General features: G+C 36.4%; 2 protein-coding genes across 3 annotated transcripts; both read left to right on the top strand.

Annotated features, from left to right (window-relative positions):
- The first annotated feature begins 539 nt into the window (after positions 1–539).
- Positions 540–7,928, top strand: rab6bb (RAB6B, member RAS oncogene family b). Its single transcript, XM_082171787.1, has 8 exons — positions 540–760; positions 2,666–2,724; positions 2,833–2,886; positions 3,007–3,112; positions 3,273–3,384; positions 4,425–4,518; positions 4,726–4,792; positions 5,694–7,928. The coding sequence occupies exons 1-8, from the start codon at positions 691–693 to the stop codon at positions 5,756–5,758; spliced, it is 627 nt and encodes a 208-aa protein (XP_082027913.1). The 5' UTR covers positions 540–690; the 3' UTR covers positions 5,759–7,928.
- A 139-nt stretch (positions 7,929–8,067) lies between these two features.
- Positions 8,068–17,934, top strand: aire (autoimmune regulator). Of its 2 annotated transcripts, none has more exons than XM_082171786.1 (13): positions 8,068–9,782; positions 9,928–10,102; positions 10,182–10,316; positions 13,867–13,932; positions 14,031–14,144; positions 14,309–14,448; positions 14,588–14,709; positions 15,561–15,627; positions 15,795–15,905; positions 16,398–16,519; positions 16,625–16,697; positions 16,774–16,857; positions 16,980–17,934. In XM_082171786.1, the coding sequence occupies exons 1-13, from the start codon at positions 9,636–9,638 to the stop codon at positions 17,058–17,060; spliced, it is 1,437 nt and encodes a 478-aa protein (XP_082027912.1). In that variant the 5' UTR covers positions 8,068–9,635; the 3' UTR covers positions 17,061–17,934. The 2 variants fall into 2 exon arrangements, with proteins under 2 accessions (XP_082027912.1, XP_082027911.1); XM_082171785.1 differs by having other exon boundaries at positions 15,543–15,627.
- Positions 17,935–21,895: the final 3,961 nt, after the last annotated feature.

The raw sequence follows: 21,895 nt of genomic DNA, 5'->3' as shown, positions 1-21,895 counted from the left end.
TATTCAATCATTATGGACCTATGGCAAACCTATACACATGATACTCATTTTGGGGATCCTGGTTTGAATTAGCCTATGACCCTCTCTCCCTTAATTTTCCAGTTTTTGCTCTACCATCTTATCCAACAGTCATATTCTCTTTATTTAATTGCTTGTACTATATTTATTTATTAGCTACTGTATAAATTACCAGGTATAATGTTTCTTATATTGATGTCACATAAAGTAACAACAACTTTTACAGTGTAATGTGCACATAGTCTGACACAGACAAAGCTTACAACAGTTTGTTTGACACCTTCCATTCATAATTATTCACTTGTACACATAGCGACAGCTTATTAATGAAGTCTTCGTCGAGTGTCTGCAAAAGACACATAAAAATGGCATAACAAGTATACAATTATGCGTTGCGCTAAGAGATGCGGATGCAAACATTGCTGAACGGATGCATATGGCCTGCGGTTTGGTGTGCGAAGAGAGCTTACGGGGACGTTTCCGTAAACACACAGTGATATCAGACGGGCGTATCGCCACCACTGCGCATGCGCACAGGGCTGGAGAATTGACATCGCGGAGCAGTACTGCAATATCCATCGATTCGCGACCGAAGATTATCCATCTGCATTCTCGCAAGACTGGTATCACCTGTACATATTAATCCATAACAACTGTGCCATTAAAGCAATCATGTCCATGGGAAGTGACTTTGGGAACCCTTTACGGAAATTCAAACTTGTTTTTCTTGGGGAGCAAAGCGGTGAGTCTTTGGGTTTGCCACGACTGGGTTTAGACACGAACCCATTAACCTTTCAACACATGCATGAAGTACATTAGTGTGTTTTTGATTCTTTTGTGTATCTGCTTGTTTGTGGTGTTATTTCAAACGATGAAATATATCGATTCCCTGTCAAACAAGTCGGTTGCATATGTTTAATTTTTGATTAGTCATGAAAATGTATAGCTATGCAGCGTCATTACACTACTAAACGTGCACCTGTGAACATAACGTAATATAATCGTTATTTGAACAACTGTTAATGATTGTCACTTGCATGTTCCATTGGAGGCAGAAGGTCTGATTAAATTATTGATCGCTAATATTCTAGCGCAGTCTAAATCGCTCAAAACAATGATATGAAATATTTCATTCGAAAGAAATGTAAATCGCCTTATTTGTATAGATGTCCCTGTAAACATCCACTGATTGAAAATGTCATGAAACAGAAAGGCGCAGAAGCTTTGCATTTCCCGTGTGTTTTTCAGGAGACACACCCAGGTTGGCAGTCAGTGTCTATGGGATTCTTCAGCAGAGCAAAGATAAAAACCTCATGCATCATTTTATGAGCATTTATACGATCAGCCTATTTAATAGGAATAGATATCGTGGTTTATTCTTTTGGCTGGATGATGGTCTTCTCAGTGTCACTGTCGGTGTTTGTGAAGACGTAATCAGACGGGCATTTGAGATCATGTCTGTCAATTGATGACTGAACATCCAAACATTGCTAATAATAACACTGAACATGGCGTCACCGTAAAGTTCATGTGTTCTTGAGATATATATTTTTTGTCATGAGTATGCATTTATTTGCCATACATTACCCAGTAATGCTTATAGCTCCTGGTTATGTCTTCATCATTCACTGTTCGTATGGAGAAAATGGACAGCCAGTCAGACAGAGGGCCCCATGTATGAAGAGCATTAGGTTTGCGATAAGTGATATTTGGTTTTAATCACAATGTTTAGAGACAGCTGTCTGTATACTTATCTATGAGAATCAATACATTGCAGCCTGGATATGATGATAGATATTACCACACCTGCTAGAATGTTTTTTTTATAAATTTTTTTAGGATGTTATGCCAACTCAATGAAAAAGCTCTCATCATTTACTCACCTTTATGGTGTTAGACCTTTCTTTTTTTTTCTGTGGAACACAAAAGGAGATGTTAGGAAGAATGACACTCTCAGTCACCACTCATCTTTTTCCCATATAATGAAAGTGAATAGTGAATAGTCATACAGGTTTGGAGCAACATGACAGTGAGAAAATGATGACAGGATTTGGGCGAACTGTCCCTTTAACGTCAGAAGACCACTTGTCTTCTGCTGTCCATGGTCCTGAATGTAACTGTTGGTCAGATTTGATGGATCTTGTTTCAAGATATAAGCAGAACAACCCTCATTCTAAAACCACAGAAGAATAGGACTATTATTCCCCCTTGTTCTATGAGCTCGCAGGATAACTATTGGCATTGTGCTGTTTGATGATTTTAGTATCTCAGCTCAGCCTGACTAACAGGCCTGACCAGACTGGCCTGAAAAAAGCAGTCCTGTAGTGTATGAAATATGTACTCAGGAATTTTGCTGTCACAGTGGCTCCATGCTCTGCCGCATTTTTCCAAGCTATTTTTCATGTCGTTGTTGTAACTCTAAATAACAGTGATGTCCAAATGACTGATCTCTGTGTAATCCTTAAGAAATGCACTGTCATTTGAAGGACGGAGGTTAAGACAGTGCTTTGTTTCAGCATATGGCAGTGTAATTCAATTAGTGAAAACACAGTGAATAGGGTTATGTCAGGACAAACAAGCCATTAATTACTCCACTGTGTGTGTGATTCATCTGAACATTATCCTGTTTTGTTGGTTTATGTTACAGTTGGGAAAACATCGCTGATAACAAGGTTCATGTATGACAGTTTTGACAACACTTATCAGGTAAACTCTTTTTTGTGTGTGTGCATACATTAATGTAGAAGTTTACAAAGAGTTTTTCAGATGTCTATGTTATTTTGTATCTTACTTTGAATCTTATTGTCATTACAGGCAACTATTGGAATTGACTTTTTATCAAAAACCATGTATCTGGAGGACCGAACTGTAAGAAGCTTTGAAACGATATATATTATATATATATACTGCATATATAATATATGCATTAGTGAAGTTATCAAAATGTATAATTATTTCTACAAGTATGTCTCGTATCTTTTTTTGCAGGTGAGGTTACAGCTATGGGACACTGCAGGGCAGGAGCGGTTTAGGAGTCTTATCCCGAGCTACATTAGAGACTCCACAGTGGCTGTGGTGGTGTATGATATCACAAGTGAGCCACACACACACACACACACACACTTATACACACTTTGAGCAATTAAATGCTATATGTAAAAGCAACTGCTTTTATGTTGCCATGTTGCAAAAGGCATTTAACAAAACAACTTGATACTCCAATTAGACTGAGATTTTTTCTTCTCTTGCTCCAGATGTCAATTCATTCCAGCTAACCTCCAAATGGATTGATGATGTCAGAACAGAGAGGGGAAGTGATGTCATTATCATGCTGGTCGGCAACAAAACAGACCTAGAGGAAAAGAGGTGGAGTGATATTAACTAGGGATGGGCATTGACAAATTTCACGATTCGATTCGATTCAATTTCAATTCACAAGCTTGCGATTCGATTCAGTTCGATTCAGTATCAATTAATTCAGGCCTATCAGGTACAGTACATGGCAAATTTCCAGGCGGGAAAAAATATCTCTCAATTAATGCTGTAAACTATACAGGGAACCTGAGTTGGTACATCACTATAATATGAAAGGCTAAAATGAACTCATTTGTAGGCTACTTAAATTTAAATTACACAGAAGGAAATTTGAACTCTCTAGAGTTCATTTTTCTAGCTGACTAACGAATTTTGAATGGCTGTTCTGAGGTGAATGAAAAATTACCGTGACCTATTGTTTACAAGCCGTTTTATTGACATCTTTCTGCAGTTGAAACGCTGATTAAGCGATTACATGTCACGATAATTATGGATTTCGATAAGTTGTACTGGATTTTTCAACATACATTCTGATGTTCATTCATGTTCATTTTGTGCTGTAACTAGTAGTAAAGCAGAAAAAAGAGGTTACATTACAATAGGAAATAAATTAACGTGCACTTTGCTGCTTCACTTGAACTGAGACGCTACAGAGATCTGTCACGCCACATTAAAAAGCGTCAGAACTGTATTTATTGTTTGAATTTCATAATTGACAGAATTTCAGAACTAAGACTTCATATCAGAAGTAACAAAGCTCAAATCTTATTATGATTTATTGGATGGGAGGCATACTGCAAAGCTTTGTTCATCCATCAGCTGAAAACAGCAGACTGAAAGATCGATTCTTGGAATTTAAGTTTTTCAAAATGAGAATCAATTAAAATCGTGAAATCAATATTTTTAACCCAGCTGTAATATTAACATTTAATCTAAAAAAATGTTGTGCTAGAATTCTTCATTTGGAAGTGTCACTACCGTATTCATTTGAATTTTTTATTTTCTTTTAAATGTATTCAATTAATTTTCTCAAAATTATCAGTTTAATTTACTTTAATTGTAACGCATTATGATGGCATTTGCTCTAATAGGCAAATCACTATAGAGGAGGGGGAGCAGCGGGCCAAAGAGCTGAATGTGATGTTTATCGAGACTAGTGCAAAGACTGGCAGCAATGTTAAACAGGTAAGTCTCAGAGCACTACTAAGGCAAATGGACTTGATCCAATAGAGTAATTTAATTAAGCTCATGCCCTGTAACATGACACATGGAAAGCTCTAAAAAGATTTGATTTAGCCACTGAGTTGTTGCCCAAAAGGGCTTTAGCTATACCAATCGGTTCTGGAAAAAAATCTTTGTCTGATTTCATTCTCTTTCTGTTTGGTTTAACAGTTGTTTCGGCGAGTGGCTGCTGCTTTGCCCGGGATGGAGAGCTTGGATGATAATAACAAAGAAGGAAGTATCCTTTAATGCGTGACATTTAAAGGTGATATGTGTTGTTTTTGAGGATGTGTCCCAGAGACAAAACGAGTAAACCAAATGAATATGCCATTTTTAGGTTGATTTCCCTGGAAAGTATAAACCCTTGGCTTTGTGGTCCATCCAAACACTGCAACAGTGTCCCAACCAATACTGTGAGTTTAGGGTGGGACTGTCTGTTGGTTCGACCAATGGAAGATGGAGAGAGTGTTCAGAAAACTGAAAACAATCATTATTTTTCCATTCACATTTCCGCTAGTGAAACTAAAATTACACAATTCACTCAACTCAATTCTAGTCAGTCAACATGAAATTTCCTCATCTTTTAGTGGATGATTTACTGTAGAGGCGCACATATATTTTAAAGAAAAAATATTTGTCTATGTAATCTAAAATCTAAAATGAAATAGCTTGCTCCAACTTTATATACATAGCTGACATCATCAAATCTTGCTTTTCAACCCCTCTCTACCAACTGCCTGGCTCTTTTTCCAATAACACCAACTTGTCATGATAAAATCAATATTCACTATACATGGTTTACTTTTTGTCTGCGTTTTCACAGCAAATACAATCATTTATGGAAGTAAAGATAGATTTAATAAGACACATTTAATAAGAGATAACAATAATAGTTCATATTGAAATAAATTTGGTGTAGGATTTACTTTGAAACAATCAGAAATTGTTAGTAAATTTCACTTCACCGATTACAAAGAAATTGCAAATAACACTTTGTATTAAATGTGAAATCTTGAAGTTGAAAGAATGAAATAGTATTTTCTTGTAAAACGTACTCTAATATTTTTTTTTAACAGTGTGTAGAGGAAAGCTACTTAACACCATTTCCTTGTTTTCCTTGACACACATCCCCCTCCCAGTGATCGACATTAAGCTGGACAAACAGCCGGATCCTCCGGCCACTGAAAGCGGGTGCTCCTGTTAGTAGAAAGTGGTTCGGACCTTCATTAACACCACACGCTTGTTCTGTTGCTTCCTATGGGTCCACGTCCTGTTGAACTTTATGATCGGATATAGGCTTTTTACATCTATCTGAATGGGTCTAAAATTATACTCCTCAGTTGCAAGAACAAAAAAAAAAAAACTGCACTGTCTGTTCAATTGCCAAAATAATATCATAGGTAATTCAAAGTGACTAGCTAACAGATTCATATAGGACAGGAAGTGGCATGTGTACCATCTTTGGACAAAAACATTCAGAGTGGATTATCGGTTGTTATGTTTTGTATTTTTGTACATTACAAAAAGCACTAAATGATGCCTTCACAAAAAAATGAGTTTAAGATTCAAGACGGATGGCAGAGTAACTGTCTTTTGTCCATAGCATGCATGTAAGACAACTTTTAGAATCTGTCATGTCCTTTGGTCCATTCACGTCAATAATAATGAAACAAAGAACTTAATGAAAAAAAGACAAAAGAGAGAGGTCCTGTTCAAAGTCTTAGTGTGGGTCTGTGTATACATCCTACATGCTAATCCAGTACCAGCCTCCATGAGAGGTGTGCGTACTAACCCGGCTAACCTTTAAAGTGCTGTGGCACTGTTGCAAAGAACCAATGGATTTTTCTGCTAGCTTCATGTATACACTTTAGATCCGCCAGGCGGTACTGTATTGTATATAGTATTTATATTATTGTGAACATCCATCATTTAGACGTGGTTTATGTTCACCTGTACAAATGTTTTTTTCTTCTTTTTTTAATATGACAAGGGCTTCACTCTTATTTTGTCGGTCTCACCTGTAGCCATACACTGGTAGTAAACTATTATTTATAATTTGGGCATTTTGCTGTTGCCTTATACCGTTTTACTCACTCATTAAGAGGATCTTTTCTGAAAGAATACAATTATTCCTGTTAAACCCCTTGATTTTTTTATCTTTTTTAAAATAATGTTTTAATTATTATTATTTTGCAGCCAACTAGAACTAATAAGAATGAGAAAATCCATTTTGAGGAAACAACAGATTTTCATTTCAAATACATGCACTTTGTTATGGGTTGTGACAAGGAAGTGTGTGGTTCACCACATCATAAAGTGATGAAACAGACAAACGATTGTCGTATCCCTCGTATATCTGTGTAGTAAAGCTCTTGTAGTCTCCCGCACATGTCGAATGAATGTGTAGATTAAAATTCGTAATGTTGCAGATGAACACTTTCATCTCAGAGAATCCTAAATCGTGAAGACCTTTTTAAAACCGCACTGAGAGAGAATGAACCCGCCTGTAGTCCACTCACGACATTCTGGTTATTGCAACAGTACGTTCAAGAAAATGTGAGTTGTTTACAAAACTCTGGAAACATAGTATCTTTAATATTTAATGTATTTGTTTTTTGTTTTATATTTTGAATTGTTTACATAAATGCACTGATTAACACCACTGATTGTATAGAGATTAATTTAGGATATATTAGGTATTTATAATATATTTAATGTTTGTGTGAGTTTCTTTCTGGTGCCAATACTTCTATTAATTCAAACAAAAATGGACATGAGGAATTACTGTGACTGAACTGTTGATACTAGGCTCGACTTTAGCTTCTCGGATAATTAAAGGGGCCGCTGATATTAACTATGGGGAGGGACTGATGTTAATGAGTTTTGCATTAACAGTGCACAGAGTATGTCATCTATCACATTCACATTTCTCAAGCCTCCGTTTCCTCTTGTTTGCTTTGTCATCTTTCACTTTTTGTACACTAGTTGTGCCTTCTGTTATTGTGGCATCACAATGCAAAGCTTTCATTGTATGGCTACCTGAGAACACATACGTTATAGAAGGGAAGTCACTGTGTGTGACCAGACAACTGACGGATTTATGATGTTGATCTGTGATGAAATTGTTGTATTCACACCATCTAGCCAATTCACAGTGGTCGAGAAGAATTGCAGAATAGTCCCATGCAAGAGGAAGGTTGTATGTAAGAACAGGAAGTTGCTGCTGATAGTGTGAGCGGATTGAATCTGTCAAAGTTGTTGCCGTAGGGTTGTGTAGAGCAGTGTAGTTGGCTCTTTATTCACTCTGTAAGGACATTTATGAGCATGACATCTGTCTGAAAAAAGAAATCAATAAAATCCATGTCTTAATACCATACTGTCTACTGCTACAATGCTGAGTGTGATATTGATTTTATAACATCTGTATAAAAAAAAAGTATGCACCTGTTCAATCAAGCAAAAAAGAGGGAAGTTTTCATAAATCTAAATTCACCCGCCTCACTATTTTATGAACATTTAAGACAAATGTTATGTTCTAGGGACAAGCAATTATAACTTGGAGCATTACCTTGTTGGAAAAGACATTAAGAATTCCCACACAACATTACAAATGCTGCTTTAAAGGTATAGTTCACCGAAAAGTGAAAATTGTGTCATCATTTAATCACCCTCAAGTTGTTCCAAACCTGTATGAGTTTCTTTCTTCTGCTGAACACAAAAGAAGATATTATGAAGCATGTTTGTAACCAGACAGTTGACGGCACCCATTGACTTCCATAGGAAAAAAAAAATACTATAGAAGTCAATGGCTACCGTCAACTGTCTGGTTACAAACATTCTTCATAATATCTTTTGTGTTCAGCAGAAGAAAGAGGGTGAGTAAATCATGTCAGAATTTTCATTTTTGGGTGAACTATCCCTTTAATGGCTAATCCACATCCAGTACATTTATTGAGATGCACAGAGACTGGGATTCCCCTTGGCATGGAAACTATAGTCCTCAGGAGAGACAGGTGACTAAAAGTAGATGGCTCACATGATTGAGAAATCGTTTCTTGCCCAACTGTGGACTTTCCAAGCCATACCGCACAAATGAGCATAAATGCGAACAAATGAGGGTCAGGTATTTTTATACAACCTACAAGGTGCGAGTTAGTGTATTAACTGTAAATAGAAATTCAATGTCACCACTTATCACAGCAGGACTAAAGGTCTTATGAATCAATGGCCCCTAGAGGCCAAGAGCACAAGAGCCATTTATCCACCAGAAATAAGGCACGTCAATCACTGACACCCATCACACCAAATAAAAGGAAAGCAGCTAGGAGATTACAGGCATCTCTAGTCCTCATCGCCAGCATCTGTTGTAAGTACTATGTTAATTTTTAGTGTGTTTAATATCAGGCAAAAAAAAATCTATATGTACCATTATTTCTAAAGGTTGAATGATGACTGATAGTTTTTAATTATTTAAGATAGGGGTCTGTGACTCTCAGGGGTCTGCAGCAGTATTCACAATTACTGTTTAATCTCTCTTTTTTTAAAATAAAAATAAAAAGGTTAAACCAAAATACAACATTTATTAATTTAAGTTTACTTCAATATTCTCTACACATTAAAAATGTATGGTAACACTTTATTTTACAGTGTACCTGTTACTTACACACCTTACATGTAATTACTCTAGTGAATTATGCATAATTACAAGCAAGTAATCCTAAACCAAACCCTAATCCTAATTATGTACTAAGTACATGTAGTTAATTAATATTACTCAGTATTTAAATGTATACTTACACTGTAACAAGGACATTTTAAAATAAGATAACCAACCGGTTATCATTAATAATTATTGGTCAGTTTAAATACAACACTTCAATTTATAATATGTAACAAGGGTTCCCTTCTCCATCTCTTTATCCAATAAGGGGTCCTCCCTGATTTGTTTAAGAACTATCCATGTATGTGATAAAACATAATTGAATCGATTCAAATTAATATCCAAATATTAAGTATTCTCAGAACATCAGGACCAGAAGATCAGTGAGTTTAGTTGTGGTCTATACTACAGATGTGCAAGCATGTCTAGGGTGGAAGGTTACGGAGAGTCTGACCTGCGCTCACAGCTACGAGCATGTAGGACTGAGATCGCCATGGCAATCCACGATCCTTTCCCACTGCTCTATGGGCTGGCGGATCACGATATCATCTCTGAACAGATCCTGAGGGTGAACATTTTCATACAAAAGCACTATTTCAAGTCAGCATGCATAATGTGAAGAATGCCTTCATGTTTTAATCAGATGTTTGTACAGTCGTAGTTAGTTCCTGAAATGCTAAAACAACAAACTAACACTATCACCGACTTATAAGGAGACTTTAGAGCGAAAGAAAAAGGATGGGATCCACAAAGCTGTCTACTCACTGCTCACTTTGCTACTGGACCAAGACGCTACTGTCCTCCAGGCCTTCTGGAGCAATCTCTGTAAAGAGTACAATAAGGATTGTTACCCAAAACTGGAAACCCTGTTTATGAACCTCCCCAAAGGTACAGTGCACAGGCCTGGCAAACAGTAACTGTGTTGGAGGATAATGACAGTTTAAGTGATGATAATCTCATTTGGCAGGGTTAAAGCAGGTGGCCAGACACACTGGGACACGCTGGGTCCGCAGCCAGTCAGGCAGAAAGAGACCGGTGGCCGAAAAACACCTGACCCATCGGTCCCATCACCACACCAAGAAAGCCATAACCTCCAGCTCAGGTAATGGACACAGGAACTTATCACTCAGGTTCAGGTCATACCAAAACGGTGCAACGAGGGGTGTCCTTCCTGGCCTCACTTCTTCCTACAACTGTGTAATTTGATAGTCAGTGCAATTTTTATTTAGTTTAATGGATTAACCAAACAAAATTGCATCCGATAATAATTTATTATAAAACCTGCTGCCGTTTTCACTGTTATTAGGCTACTACTAGGCTACTACTACAGGCCCAATAATGTTGAGAAGTGCGATTCATGACGTTCGAATCAATTAACCAGTCAATTTTACATTGTCACTTACGGTGATGTTATGAACTGTAGCCTACTATTGAATTATGAACGTTGTCAAGACAATTGGTGTTACACATATTTATATGGATTTAAATCAGCAGCTTTGTTCACTGTAAGGGTAAATTGCACCTGATCTCTGTTCTGTGAATCAGAGGCTGTTCTTTGTAGTCCTTCAGCAAAACATTTGGTTCGCGTTTGATGCAGATTCCCTGTTGTCACGCTGGTACTCAAAAACTTCCCGTTTGGCCGAGCAAAAGTTAAATGTTCACGTAAGGCTAACATTTAAAACTAGACTGAGTGACGAATCAGTCTTTTGTAACAGAAAACAAAACCTCGGTTCTTGTTTTGCGTTCGAAACGATGCAGAATGTCCATAACAAGACAGGGAACAATCAACAAAGTAAGACACTTCCATTGAGACTAACACAGTTTGAATTTGAGAAGGAAAGAGAAAGAGGAGCAAGGATGAAGACAAACAGGTAGCCGATATATACATCAAAGAAAAATATACCAAAATAGTAAATATTTGGACAGAGAGAAACATAGAGTTTCAGACTTTCTATTAAGGTTTTTTTTTAAAACATTTGAAACTCTGAAACATTTTAACAAAATCACATAGAAATATATTAAAGGAGGGCTTACATTTTTTCCATTTACAAGTATGAATATTAAATGTACCCATCAATAAAACAAAATTTACAACATCAATGAAGGGTGAATTTAAATCACACTTAAAAAAGAGCACATCTTGTTGGGTTATATGAGGAATTGTTTCCATTTTTACTAACAACCAGCTATGTATCAAACCAAAATTTAGAAGTAACCTCACAGTAGAAGAATAGGTGATCAAGCATTTCAGGAGAAGAAGAACAAAAGCCACAATGATCCACCTCAAAATGAAATAGTTTCTGTATAAATCATTAACTGGGTAAATCTTAAACATAATTTTGTAATGAGTCTCCTTGACCTTTGGAGCAGCTGTATTCCATATAACAAGTAAAAGCTTTATCCCTTACTGAGGTATCCACATCTTCCAGAAAATAGCACTGATAATCACCAGTGATAATACGTTTATGTTCTTTGTAAATAAGTTTGTTTTTGCACTTACTGTCTAAGAAGTCTATATTACATATTTTTAAAGAGGGAAGAGAAACAACAGGTCTAGATAAAGGATCAGAAAAACAGCTGTGGAATATTCTTAACAATCCAGTGGGTATAGCATTGCATAATCATAACCTTTAATTGTAATTCTAACTCTATATTTGTTAATTAAATCATTATGACACAAGAAATACCCATTATCATCTAATAAATCATGAATAAAAAAAAAAGCCTTTACTATACCAATCACTTTTGAGCAGAGATGTTCTATTAATAACTACAGCACTATTTTTCCAAAGAGTGCAGTTGTGAGAAGAGAAGTCATGGGTAAATATAATTTTCCAAAAAAAAATGTTAACTTCAAAGGAATTTTACAGAGATCAAGATCACACCTTAACACAAATTCAAGGCCGCCAATATTTAAAAAAATGTGATTTGGAATATGGTACCATATTGAGTGTGACTTTGTTAAACACTCTTTCAGCCACTTAATACGGAATGTACCAAGAAGAGATTCAAAATCAATGGCTCTCAAGCCTCCATATTCGTACTCTTTGACCAAATGAAATTTACGTAAATAATGTGTTTTATTTTTCCATGTAAATTGAAATAAAATTGAATGAACCGATTTAACTACTTTTGGGGCAGTATACAAAGCATGGGATAGATAGATAAGTTTAGATATTCCCACAATTTTAGTCAAGAGGATTCTACCCAAAATAGATAAGTCTCGAGATAACCAGTGATTTAAAGACTTTTTCATACTTTCTGTTTTAGAGTTAAAATTTGAAAGTTCTCTATTAACAACATTTTTGGTAATCATAACCCCTAGGTACTTAACCTCATTTTTCATTGGAATGCCCTCTATATCTTCTAAATCACAATTATGGATAGCCATTAATTCACACGTTTAGGGTCAGGCCTGATGCTAGAAATGTTATCAATTTCTAATGGAAGCACTTCTTTATTTTTAAGAAATAAAAGAGTGTCGTCTGCAAATTGGCTAATAGTAAAGGTCCTACCAAGAATGTATATGCCTACAATGTCCTCAAAATCTTTTATGAACAAAGACATTAATTCAACTGCAAGATTAACAAGTAATGGTGAAATACTTAACTGTAAATGTTAATGTTAATATTATATATTATATAATATAATATATAATCCCTGACGGATTCCTCGTTTAATTTGGATTCTGGGTGATGATTAAGGGAAACACTACTGAAAATATCATTATAGAACATAGAAATTACTAAAATAAAGCACCAAAGCCAAAGATTTCTAAATATTTAAACAAAAAATGGTGTTCAAGAGTGTCAAACGCCTTGAAAAAGTCTAGAAATAGAAGTAAGCTTGTCTCAGGTATTAGATAGTTATAATCAAGCACATCAAGGACTAATCTAATATGACTGTGAATACTTCGCCCTTTGATAAAAGCCGATTGTGTTTCACTGATAATTTCACCAATGCCTTGCTATATTTTAGTTTGATAATGTTTTTTTATTTAATATTTTGTATTTTTAGGGGATTTTGTGGTACTAAATTATATTTATAATCCATTTATTCACTTTTTGAGCATAGACCTGAAAATTGAATTAAACTTAAACTGTCTTAAATCTTGAATGCTTTAGAGCACAGACTTAAGTTTGATCTCTTTTCAAAGATGACACTTGGCAAATTATTGCTGAAGTTTTAAAAAGTTTTAAAAAGTGGACGTAAAAAAAGTTATAGAATTTTATGTTTATTGTTATGACAAATTTGCAAAAATACTATTTTACTGTATATTTTTATATGAAATATATATTTTCAAAAACATGTTTTACTCTAAAACTGTGAGAAAATCAAAGCCATAAATCTAAACAAGTTGAGTTAAAAATTTTAGCCTGATATCTCAAAAAATGAAAATGAAATTTTATTTGGCCGCAGTACCAAAAGTTTTCACTAGGTGAAATTAGTCTCCCATTCATTTCCTGTGCAGTCATTTTTTCATTTTCAATTCTCAAGGGACAAAATCCCACCTTGCATTTTTTCTTTCCAACATGACTTTAACGCAACCAATAAATCTGACACATGCCAGATGTGAGTTTGAATGGGTATGATTTGATGCTTCTGGTTTCAAACACGCCAGTCCTGATAACTTAATATCTCTACTGTTCCAGGAAGCAAAGACAAGCCAATGAGGAAGACAGATGGTGCAGCACTTTCTCAGGTCTCAGTGGGAAACGGTAAGCACTTGATGCTTGAGTAAAATGTATCATTAGATGACTAAATATTATAGTAGATGAATGAGATTGCGCATGAATAAATATGACTCAAAACGCAGGGGTCCAGGCTGTATCTACCTCAGTCCAGAGGGCCGTGGCTGTATCTGCCAGTGAGCATCCCACTGGCTGCGGGACAGTAGAGGGGATTCTGATCCAGCAAGTCATTGAGTCTGGTGAGCTCAGCAAACTGACTACACACTGTTGCCAGACTGCAATGAAAGCCTTTAATTCGCTAATGCTAGCTCTTAGCGTGTGTTTTGATAGTGTAACCTTGCAGTGTAAACACTTTGGCGGTCCACTTTGGCAGCACAGATGTCTCATTTGCACTTTCCTGCAGGAGGTGCCAAAAAATGCATCAAGGTTGGAGGAGAATTCTACTCTTCTGGTAAACTGGATGAGACAGCTGGAGTGCACAAGGCACAAACTGCACAAAACTACAGTCACCAGCAGGGAGAGCCAAGCACCAGAGTCATGGATGTAGGTGACCAAGATTCATGGAAAAGTACAGATACAAAAAGCGTACATGAAAAATATTATTCAGGCAGAAGTTGTCATTGTGTTAACCGGGTACAGTAGGTAATTCACTATGTTTCACGTTTATGATGCATATGTTCAGGTGGAGCATAATGATGATGAGTGTGCAGTGTGTAAAGATGGTGGGGAGCTGATCTGCTGTGATGGGTGTCCTCGCGCCTTCCACCTCACCTGCCTGGTGCCGCCCCTCGCCTCCATACCAAGGTACAGAGCAGTCATGTGATACACAGGCCACTGACCCTACAAAACCTAGAGCTGACCTCATCATTAGACTTTATCTGTCAAATTTAAAACAGCGCTGATAAACTACATGAATTCAAAACAACAACAAAAAAAATCTCAAATATGAGACTGTGTACAATAAATACGATCCAGCAGTCTAAAAGCACAAGTGAAAATGTCTAACTTGATGCATTTTATAATTGCAAATGATTGTATTAGCAAAACAATTTTGAGTTTCAATGAATTTCATGTCACAAATTTTGATAATTGACCCAAAATAGTGTAGAATCTGAAATATTTATTATTTATTTTACATCATTATGTTTCTTATTTTTTTAAATGTCACGAAATTCTTAAAACTGTTTTTCCAGGTTTAAAAGTGAACAGGCCCCCAGGGGGCCAAAGCCCACTAGTGGGCCTCAGCAAACTTCCAAAAAGAGCTAGAGGATGACTTAAAATCTATTACATAGTGAATATATTACTATTATTGATACAATTAATGTTAATAATAAATCTGAAATACTATTAATAAATCCTTAAAATGTTATGTAATTTTAAGGATGATGTATCTATTATTGAAATCTATTATTATTGATACAATTAATATTAATAGTATCATATTAATCATATATTACAATAACCTAACTTAATAAAAATGCTCAAATAAAACATAAAAATAAGAAATAATTTTTACCCTAAATAACTAATTTATCTAAAACACATCTAATTTATGTTGATTAAAAAAAGTTTAAAACAAGTAGCCTTATCATAATTATAGTGTGAAACCACTGAGATGCATCTCTCACTAGTTTTAGAAATGTGTTTGTTTTCAGTGGTACATGGCGCTGTCAGCTATGCCAAAGCAACAGAGCGAAGGACAAGACATGCAACCCATTGCCGGTAAAACATGACAAAATTCCCATTAAATTGATTGAAAACAAAATTTCCCATTTGCAATAACTTACTGAACTTGAATTGCAGTCGGTCACACATATACGTACAATATGATGAGCAGTGGTGGGAGATTATTATTAATGGCAGTAGTAACTTCTCTTCTGCTCTTTTAGCCTACTGTTCACCCTCCAGTGACAGAGACAAGCTCCAGCTCTGCTGTGGACTTCTCCTTCTTCTCCTCTCTGTCCTCCACTTCACTCTCCACAGTCACAGCTCCACCCATGGTAACACTCCCATGTGACTCAATAAGAGATACACTGACATTTAAGGCCAGTTCACACCAAGGACGATAACTGTAACAATTAAGTTTTAATAATCATTCTAATTCTGAGACTGTGGAAGTCCACATCACAACTATAACAATAATGATCATTGGAATCACTTTCAGAATGATTTTCTTTTCCAGCTGATGAACCATAAAAAAACGTTGCCAGCCAATCAGAAACCACCCGACTTTAAAGAGCTCAAGCATTTAAAGTGGCAGACAACAAAAATGCAGTGCTCTCTTGTAATAAACAGAGCTTTATCATATCTTGGTGTGAACGCTAATATATTTACTATATATTCAGCCTAAAAAATATAAGATCTTATTTACACACCCTCATGTCATTCCAATCATTTGAATCATATAAATCCAATAGTTATAATCATATATATCTCTGACGAGTGGCAGGATGATGGCAATTTCAGCTATTTTTATATTTAATCTTTGTTAGTCTTCGGATGGCCAAATGGTCGGGATCAGGATGGCTTGTGGAATTTGTCATCTCATCCAGGGAGAGCTGATCACCTGCCCTCAGTGCCTGCAGAGTTATCATGCCCTCTGCAACTTCTCAAAGTACTGATCTTATTGTATTGTTATTTATTATAGAATAACTGTGAATTCTATCATGCTTTGAAGCTCAGTCTCTCTCTCTCTCTCTTCCCCTAATTGTCTCTTCAGTGGAAAGACAAGATGTAGGAATTGCTCCAGGTGTTGGGGCCCTGAAAGCGAAACATCATCAAGGAATCTTCAGGTATCTCATATACACTAAAATAACACTTTTAGGTCTCCTAACCTAACAGATTTTATCAGTATTTTTATTCCCACAGGTGAGTCAGCACATGAGTGATCAGGGCTTAACACCATCAGAGCAGCTGTTCAACAGAGATGAAATGGACTCTATAATGGGGGAGGTGAAGTCATGCTTCTTAACAGTATAAAAATAAATGAATACATGCAAGTGAGCAGTGGAAACTGTATATACCTGAAGCCCCAGATGAGATGCCTAACAGTATATTTGTCTTGATGAATTCAGAGCCCTATAGATGGAATCCTGCAGTGGGCTTTCCACAACATTTCACGTCCTCTCTCTGAGTCTCAAGGCTATTTCCAGTGATTCAGCGAGTCGAATTCATCTCTGCTGTGCCCAAATCTCAGCATTCCTCCTCAGTGTTAGATGGACTGACATGAATAATAGAACACATTGTTTCAATAATGTTTTGGGTCTAGATCTCAAAAGTTAGTTGCTACCACAGGGTGTCTGCCAATTATTGTTTGATCTCAAACTAATTTTTGTGAAAACAAATACAATATATATACAATACAAAATGTAACTTCAACCAAAGCTAAAATTAAGAAGATAATGTTAAACTTTACATTAAAATGAAACATGATGTAACATTTTTATTTCAAGTACTGTACATCAATAATAAAGGCATTGCATTGTAAGCGTCATGAAGTATGTAAATACATGACTATAGTACTACATGGATGTTAGTCTTGGTAGACAGCATACTTATTTTTTCGCTGATGAAAATTAGGCTGTGGTGGATAGACTTACAATGGCATGTTACAATGGTATGCGCAGTACAAATATAAATACGTCATATTTTCAAAGAAAAAAACTTTCTGTTTCAAGGAGATTTTGTCAAAAGAGAGACTTTTAGAAATATGTTTCATCAGCTAAACAGTTGCTGTATTGTTAAACAACAGTACAATACACTGAACACACATCGTACTTCTGTCTCTCACAGCCTTTTTTCACTCCTCAAAAAATTATTATTTCACTACCCTGAATAAGTTTTATAAAGGTCCTTGGCCTGAAAAATGTTGAAGACCCCCTGGCCTAGATAATTATGAAACCTGGATTTTGATGAATTATGTATTGTTCTGTAATGTTAAAATTCATGTGATAACCTCAAGATATGAGATAATGGCGCAAGCATAAATAAATGGATTTCCACCTAGCAAACATGGAAAACATGTTCCCATCTCTGCATCACTGTCGTCTGTATCTCTCTCTCTCTCTCTGTGTGTGTGTGTGTGTGTATGTTTGTACAACTATCTTTGTGAGGACAGGTTTGAGTTTTAGACCATCGAAGTGAGGACAAAAAGAGAGTAAAGTGAGGACATTTTAGCCGGCCCTCACTTTCTGAGACCCTTTTAAAGGCCTGTTTAAGGGTCAAGACTTTGTTTTAGGGTCAATGTTATAATTAGGTTAAGGGTAGGTTTAGGGTTAAGGGTTCAGGTTAGGCACTTAGTTGTGATGGGTGAGGAGCTAGAGATTAAGCTGTGTCAATAAATGTCCTCACAAAGATAGATGTACAAGAATGCTTGCATGTGCGTGTGTGTGTGTGTGTGTGTGTGTGTGTGTGTGTGTGTGTGTGTGTGTGTGTGTGTGTGTGTGTGTGTGTGTGTGTGTGTGTGTGTGTGTGTGCGTGTATGTCTAAGTGCCCCTATGTGGGCCTTCTGTGCTCTTCAGAGAATGGTTTTGACACATCCCATGGAATGCATGGTCCAGAGCCAGCACTGTCAGTTTTCCTTTTTGGCCTCCTCGGGAGACAAAAGAGAGTGGGAAAGTGAGAGAGGAAGAGAAGGAGAAAGAAAAAGAGCGCTGGAATGTTAATGAGAACCATGTGGGACTCCTGGAAATTTGCTGTTGTTAATGTCAGAGCATAATGTATGTCAACACAGAGCAAAGCTTCTCGTTTGCTTTCATAATGCTTTGTACAAAAACAGTGAAGTGATCCGCGCAGTGGGAATTTATCAGAAGTCTCAGTTTATCGATGTTTTCTTCTACCTCAGTCTTTAAAGTGTGTGAATGCTCGCTCTCGGGCAGATGGTGTTGTGACAGGCCAGGGGCCAGACGTTGTTGGAATGTTGCAGGGTTGCTATGGATACCTGTTCTTTAAGGCCCAACAAATAAGGAGTGGGGAATGTATTACAGTGGACCCTAAATCTTAGTAGAGCATGAAAGAAAATGTTTTTATATGAGAAGACATTTGGCGACGCAGACGGCATGCATCAATGAGACAGACTGCAGGATACACTGAAAGCTGGTTCTGTTTTATCTCCTGCAGTGCCAAGATACTTCATGTTTATGATGTGTTAGTCTAAGCGTTCAGTCTTGCTTTATATATATCAAAGACATTCTATAGCCTTCATGTCCTATATCATTGATTTTTAAAGTCTGAAACTGGTGCCAAAGTTCTGCCTAAAAGCAATACAGTGGATATATTAAGGAAATAAAGAAGGGCACAATAAGTTGACAAATGAACCTAAACTATGGTATCTCTTAGCTTCCATCCCAATGACAAGAAAATATAATTTAAATTAAAAATAGTAAAATATTTCTGAAATAGATTTGTGAAATGTTTGCAAAGTGAGCAATTTTTGTTTGTTAGAATACTTTCACCTATCCTAACCTTAAAATCACCATGAAATCAAAACTGACCATTCTTATTTTTATGGAACATTGCCGTATTTACTATAAATTATTTATCTGAGGAAATCTTTTTTTTTGTCTTAATTTATGTGCCCTTTAATCAAAATAACTTCCCCTCCATCTTGCAAGCACATCTCATCTCTTCTCTGATGACGTGTTTACATGTGCTAATTTGACTTTTTCCATTTACTGCTAAACATCTTTTACATCCCAGACAGCAACATAGTGTCGGCCCAGATCCGGCCCGCGTCTGGTACACGTGGATTCCACACATATCTAATCTGGGCCGACACTATGTTGCTGTCTGGGATTTAAACACTCCATAATTATGACACTTATTGATATTGCCCAGAGAGATAAATCCCACTAGGCCAGGGGTGTCCAAACTCGGTCCTGGAGGGCCACTGTCCTGCAGAGTTCAGCTCCACCTTTCCTCAACACACCTGCCTGGAAGTTTCTAGTATGCCTAGTATGACCTTGATTAGCTGTTCAGGTGTGTTTAATTGGGGTTGGAGCTGAACTCTGCAGGACAGTGGCCCCTTCAGGAGCATGATTGAACACAGCTGCACTAGGCCATTTTGTCTCACTTTTGCAAATCCACATTGTTCATTTTCCTGAACTACAAATTCCAATTACCATTCAGTCACAGTCAGTCTTATCGGCAACCCCTTCCAGATTCACAACAGGAGCATTTGGGTGTGAGAATGGATCACTGCTGGCAAGAGTGATGGGATGCACCTGATGCTAATTTTTCCTCATCCCTGCCACCATAAATTGAGCTTCAAGTCTTTTCCATGCTGAAACAGATGCATGTGTACATTTCAAGACCAGTCCTTTCAGATTTTTTCTTCTTTTGTCTGTTTGAAAAGAGGGCATGACCTCAGACCTCAAAAAGAGATCTTTAACAATTTCAAGTATTCTCACAGATTGCTCAAGCTTTTTGTACCAAGGCCCCTTTCCATTCATAATTACTGCAATACAGCATATTGCACAGTTCTGCACATCTATTCCAGCTGGAAAGATAATTATTGGCAGATTTAAGGCATAGCAGCATGGAAAACCCAAGTTACCCCAAATGAAAGCATTGAGTTCCTGGACCTCCATTTACTGGAATGACTCCCAAAATAATGTCAAGTAGTTCACCTGTTTTAAATTAGCTTGAAGCCCCATGACCAAACTGTCTGTTGAAATGAGAAAGTGAATATTAGTTGCAATGCATAACAATAATCCCAGTAAGAGCTGCCTCTATCTCATCTCTGACAAATCTTGTGCAAGCCAGCACAGAGGAATGTGAATAGATCTATAAAAGGTTAAGAGGCACGTATTCTGCATAACTTCAAATGAATAGTACCGCAGTTATGCAAAAACAAACAGTGTATTATCAGGAACCACATGTTTATCATTTCTCCACATACCTGGCATGTGTTAGTTCTGAGTTACTACTCTTTAATCTGTATATAACTGTCTTTTAATTGCTATGGCTTGGACAGTTCGGTACACTTCTAATAGATTATAATTGACTTTTCAGCGGTTTTTATATGTCAGTGTCTTGGCCGGTTTTTGTTCCTTTAATTCAACAGAATAATTTGACTCAGGTGATTAGTGATAATCTTCACTGTAAAAAAGGCACTGTTGCTGCCTTAAATTTTTAAGTATCAACTTGGATGTTTAAGTCATTTCAACTCACATTACATTGAACTGACTTAAAAATTGAGTTGAATCTTGTACAACTTTAAAATATGAAAATTGCTTGACTTATTTTGATGAGTTAAAGCAATGTAAAAACATATGTTGTCATAACTTATTGATCATATAATTTTTTTACAGAGCACAGATGTTATTACCATCTTTCAGATACTCTTAAAGCTGATGTTTTGTTACCCCTCTCGTCCTCGCCGGATGCGCTCTGTGAGTTTCCTGTGATATGCTGTTGGTCATGCCCTTCACATTCCTCACGTAATTCCCACGCTATGCACACCATTACTCAAAACACATATTTGTGCCAGCCTTCACTAAACATTTGCATTGTCTTTTGACTGATTTAATTGTGCTGATGTTTTAAACAGCTCCTATTGTGGTAAAGAGGATGTTATAAGTCAGGGGGAACTATGGCCAAAACAAAGCACACAGATATGATGTAGATTAAAAGCATAGCTCATACAAAAATGAAAGATGAATTTATTCACCTTCATGTTGTTCTAAACTCATATAATTTTCAGTGCAACAAAAACAAGGAATATCCTGATCATTCTTTTCAATATATTAAAAATGAATGAGGGCCGTCAAGGTACAAATGACAAAAAAACATAATTAAACGTACAACGTGTCACTATATTATTAAGTCTTCTGAAGTCTTATGATAACATTGAAGAAACCAAATATTAAGTTGTTATTGACAGAAAATCTAGCGACATCCAATTTATGAACAAATTATTATTTTGGATGTTTTCAATGAATCATTTGATCCAGTTCACAAAGCTGATCTGAATGATTTGTTCACAAATCAG

The sequence above is a fragment of the Leuciscus leuciscus genome (assembly GCF_965113295.1).
Source record: "Leuciscus leuciscus genome assembly, chromosome: 6".
NCBI classification, from domain to species: domain Eukaryota; kingdom Metazoa; phylum Chordata; class Actinopteri; order Cypriniformes; family Leuciscidae; genus Leuciscus; species Leuciscus leuciscus.
The sequence above is the reverse complement of the archived record's forward strand: the minus strand, read 5'-3'. Positions and strand labels throughout refer to the sequence as shown.

Coding starts and splice junctions, on each gene's coding strand:
- rab6bb (XM_082171787.1), top strand. CDS start 691: ATGTCCATGGGAAGTGACTTTGGGAACCCTTTACGGAAATTCAAACTT. Junction 2,725..2,832: donor GTTTTGACAACACTTATCAG/GTAAACTCTTTT, acceptor TTGTCATTACAG/GCAACTATTGGAATTGACTT. Junction 2,887..3,006: donor TGTATCTGGAGGACCGAACT/GTAAGAAGCTTT, acceptor CTTTTTTTGCAG/GTGAGGTTACAGCTATGGGA.
- aire (XM_082171785.1), top strand. CDS start 9,636: ATGTCTAGGGTGGAAGGTTACGGAGAGTCTGACCTGCGCTCACAGCTA. Junction 14,449..14,587: donor CAAGCACCAGAGTCATGGAT/GTAGGTGACCAA, acceptor GCATATGTTCAG/GTGGAGCATAATGATGATGA. Junction 15,628..15,794: donor AGACATGCAACCCATTGCCG/GTAAAACATGAC, acceptor CTGCTCTTTTAG/CCTACTGTTCACCCTCCAGT.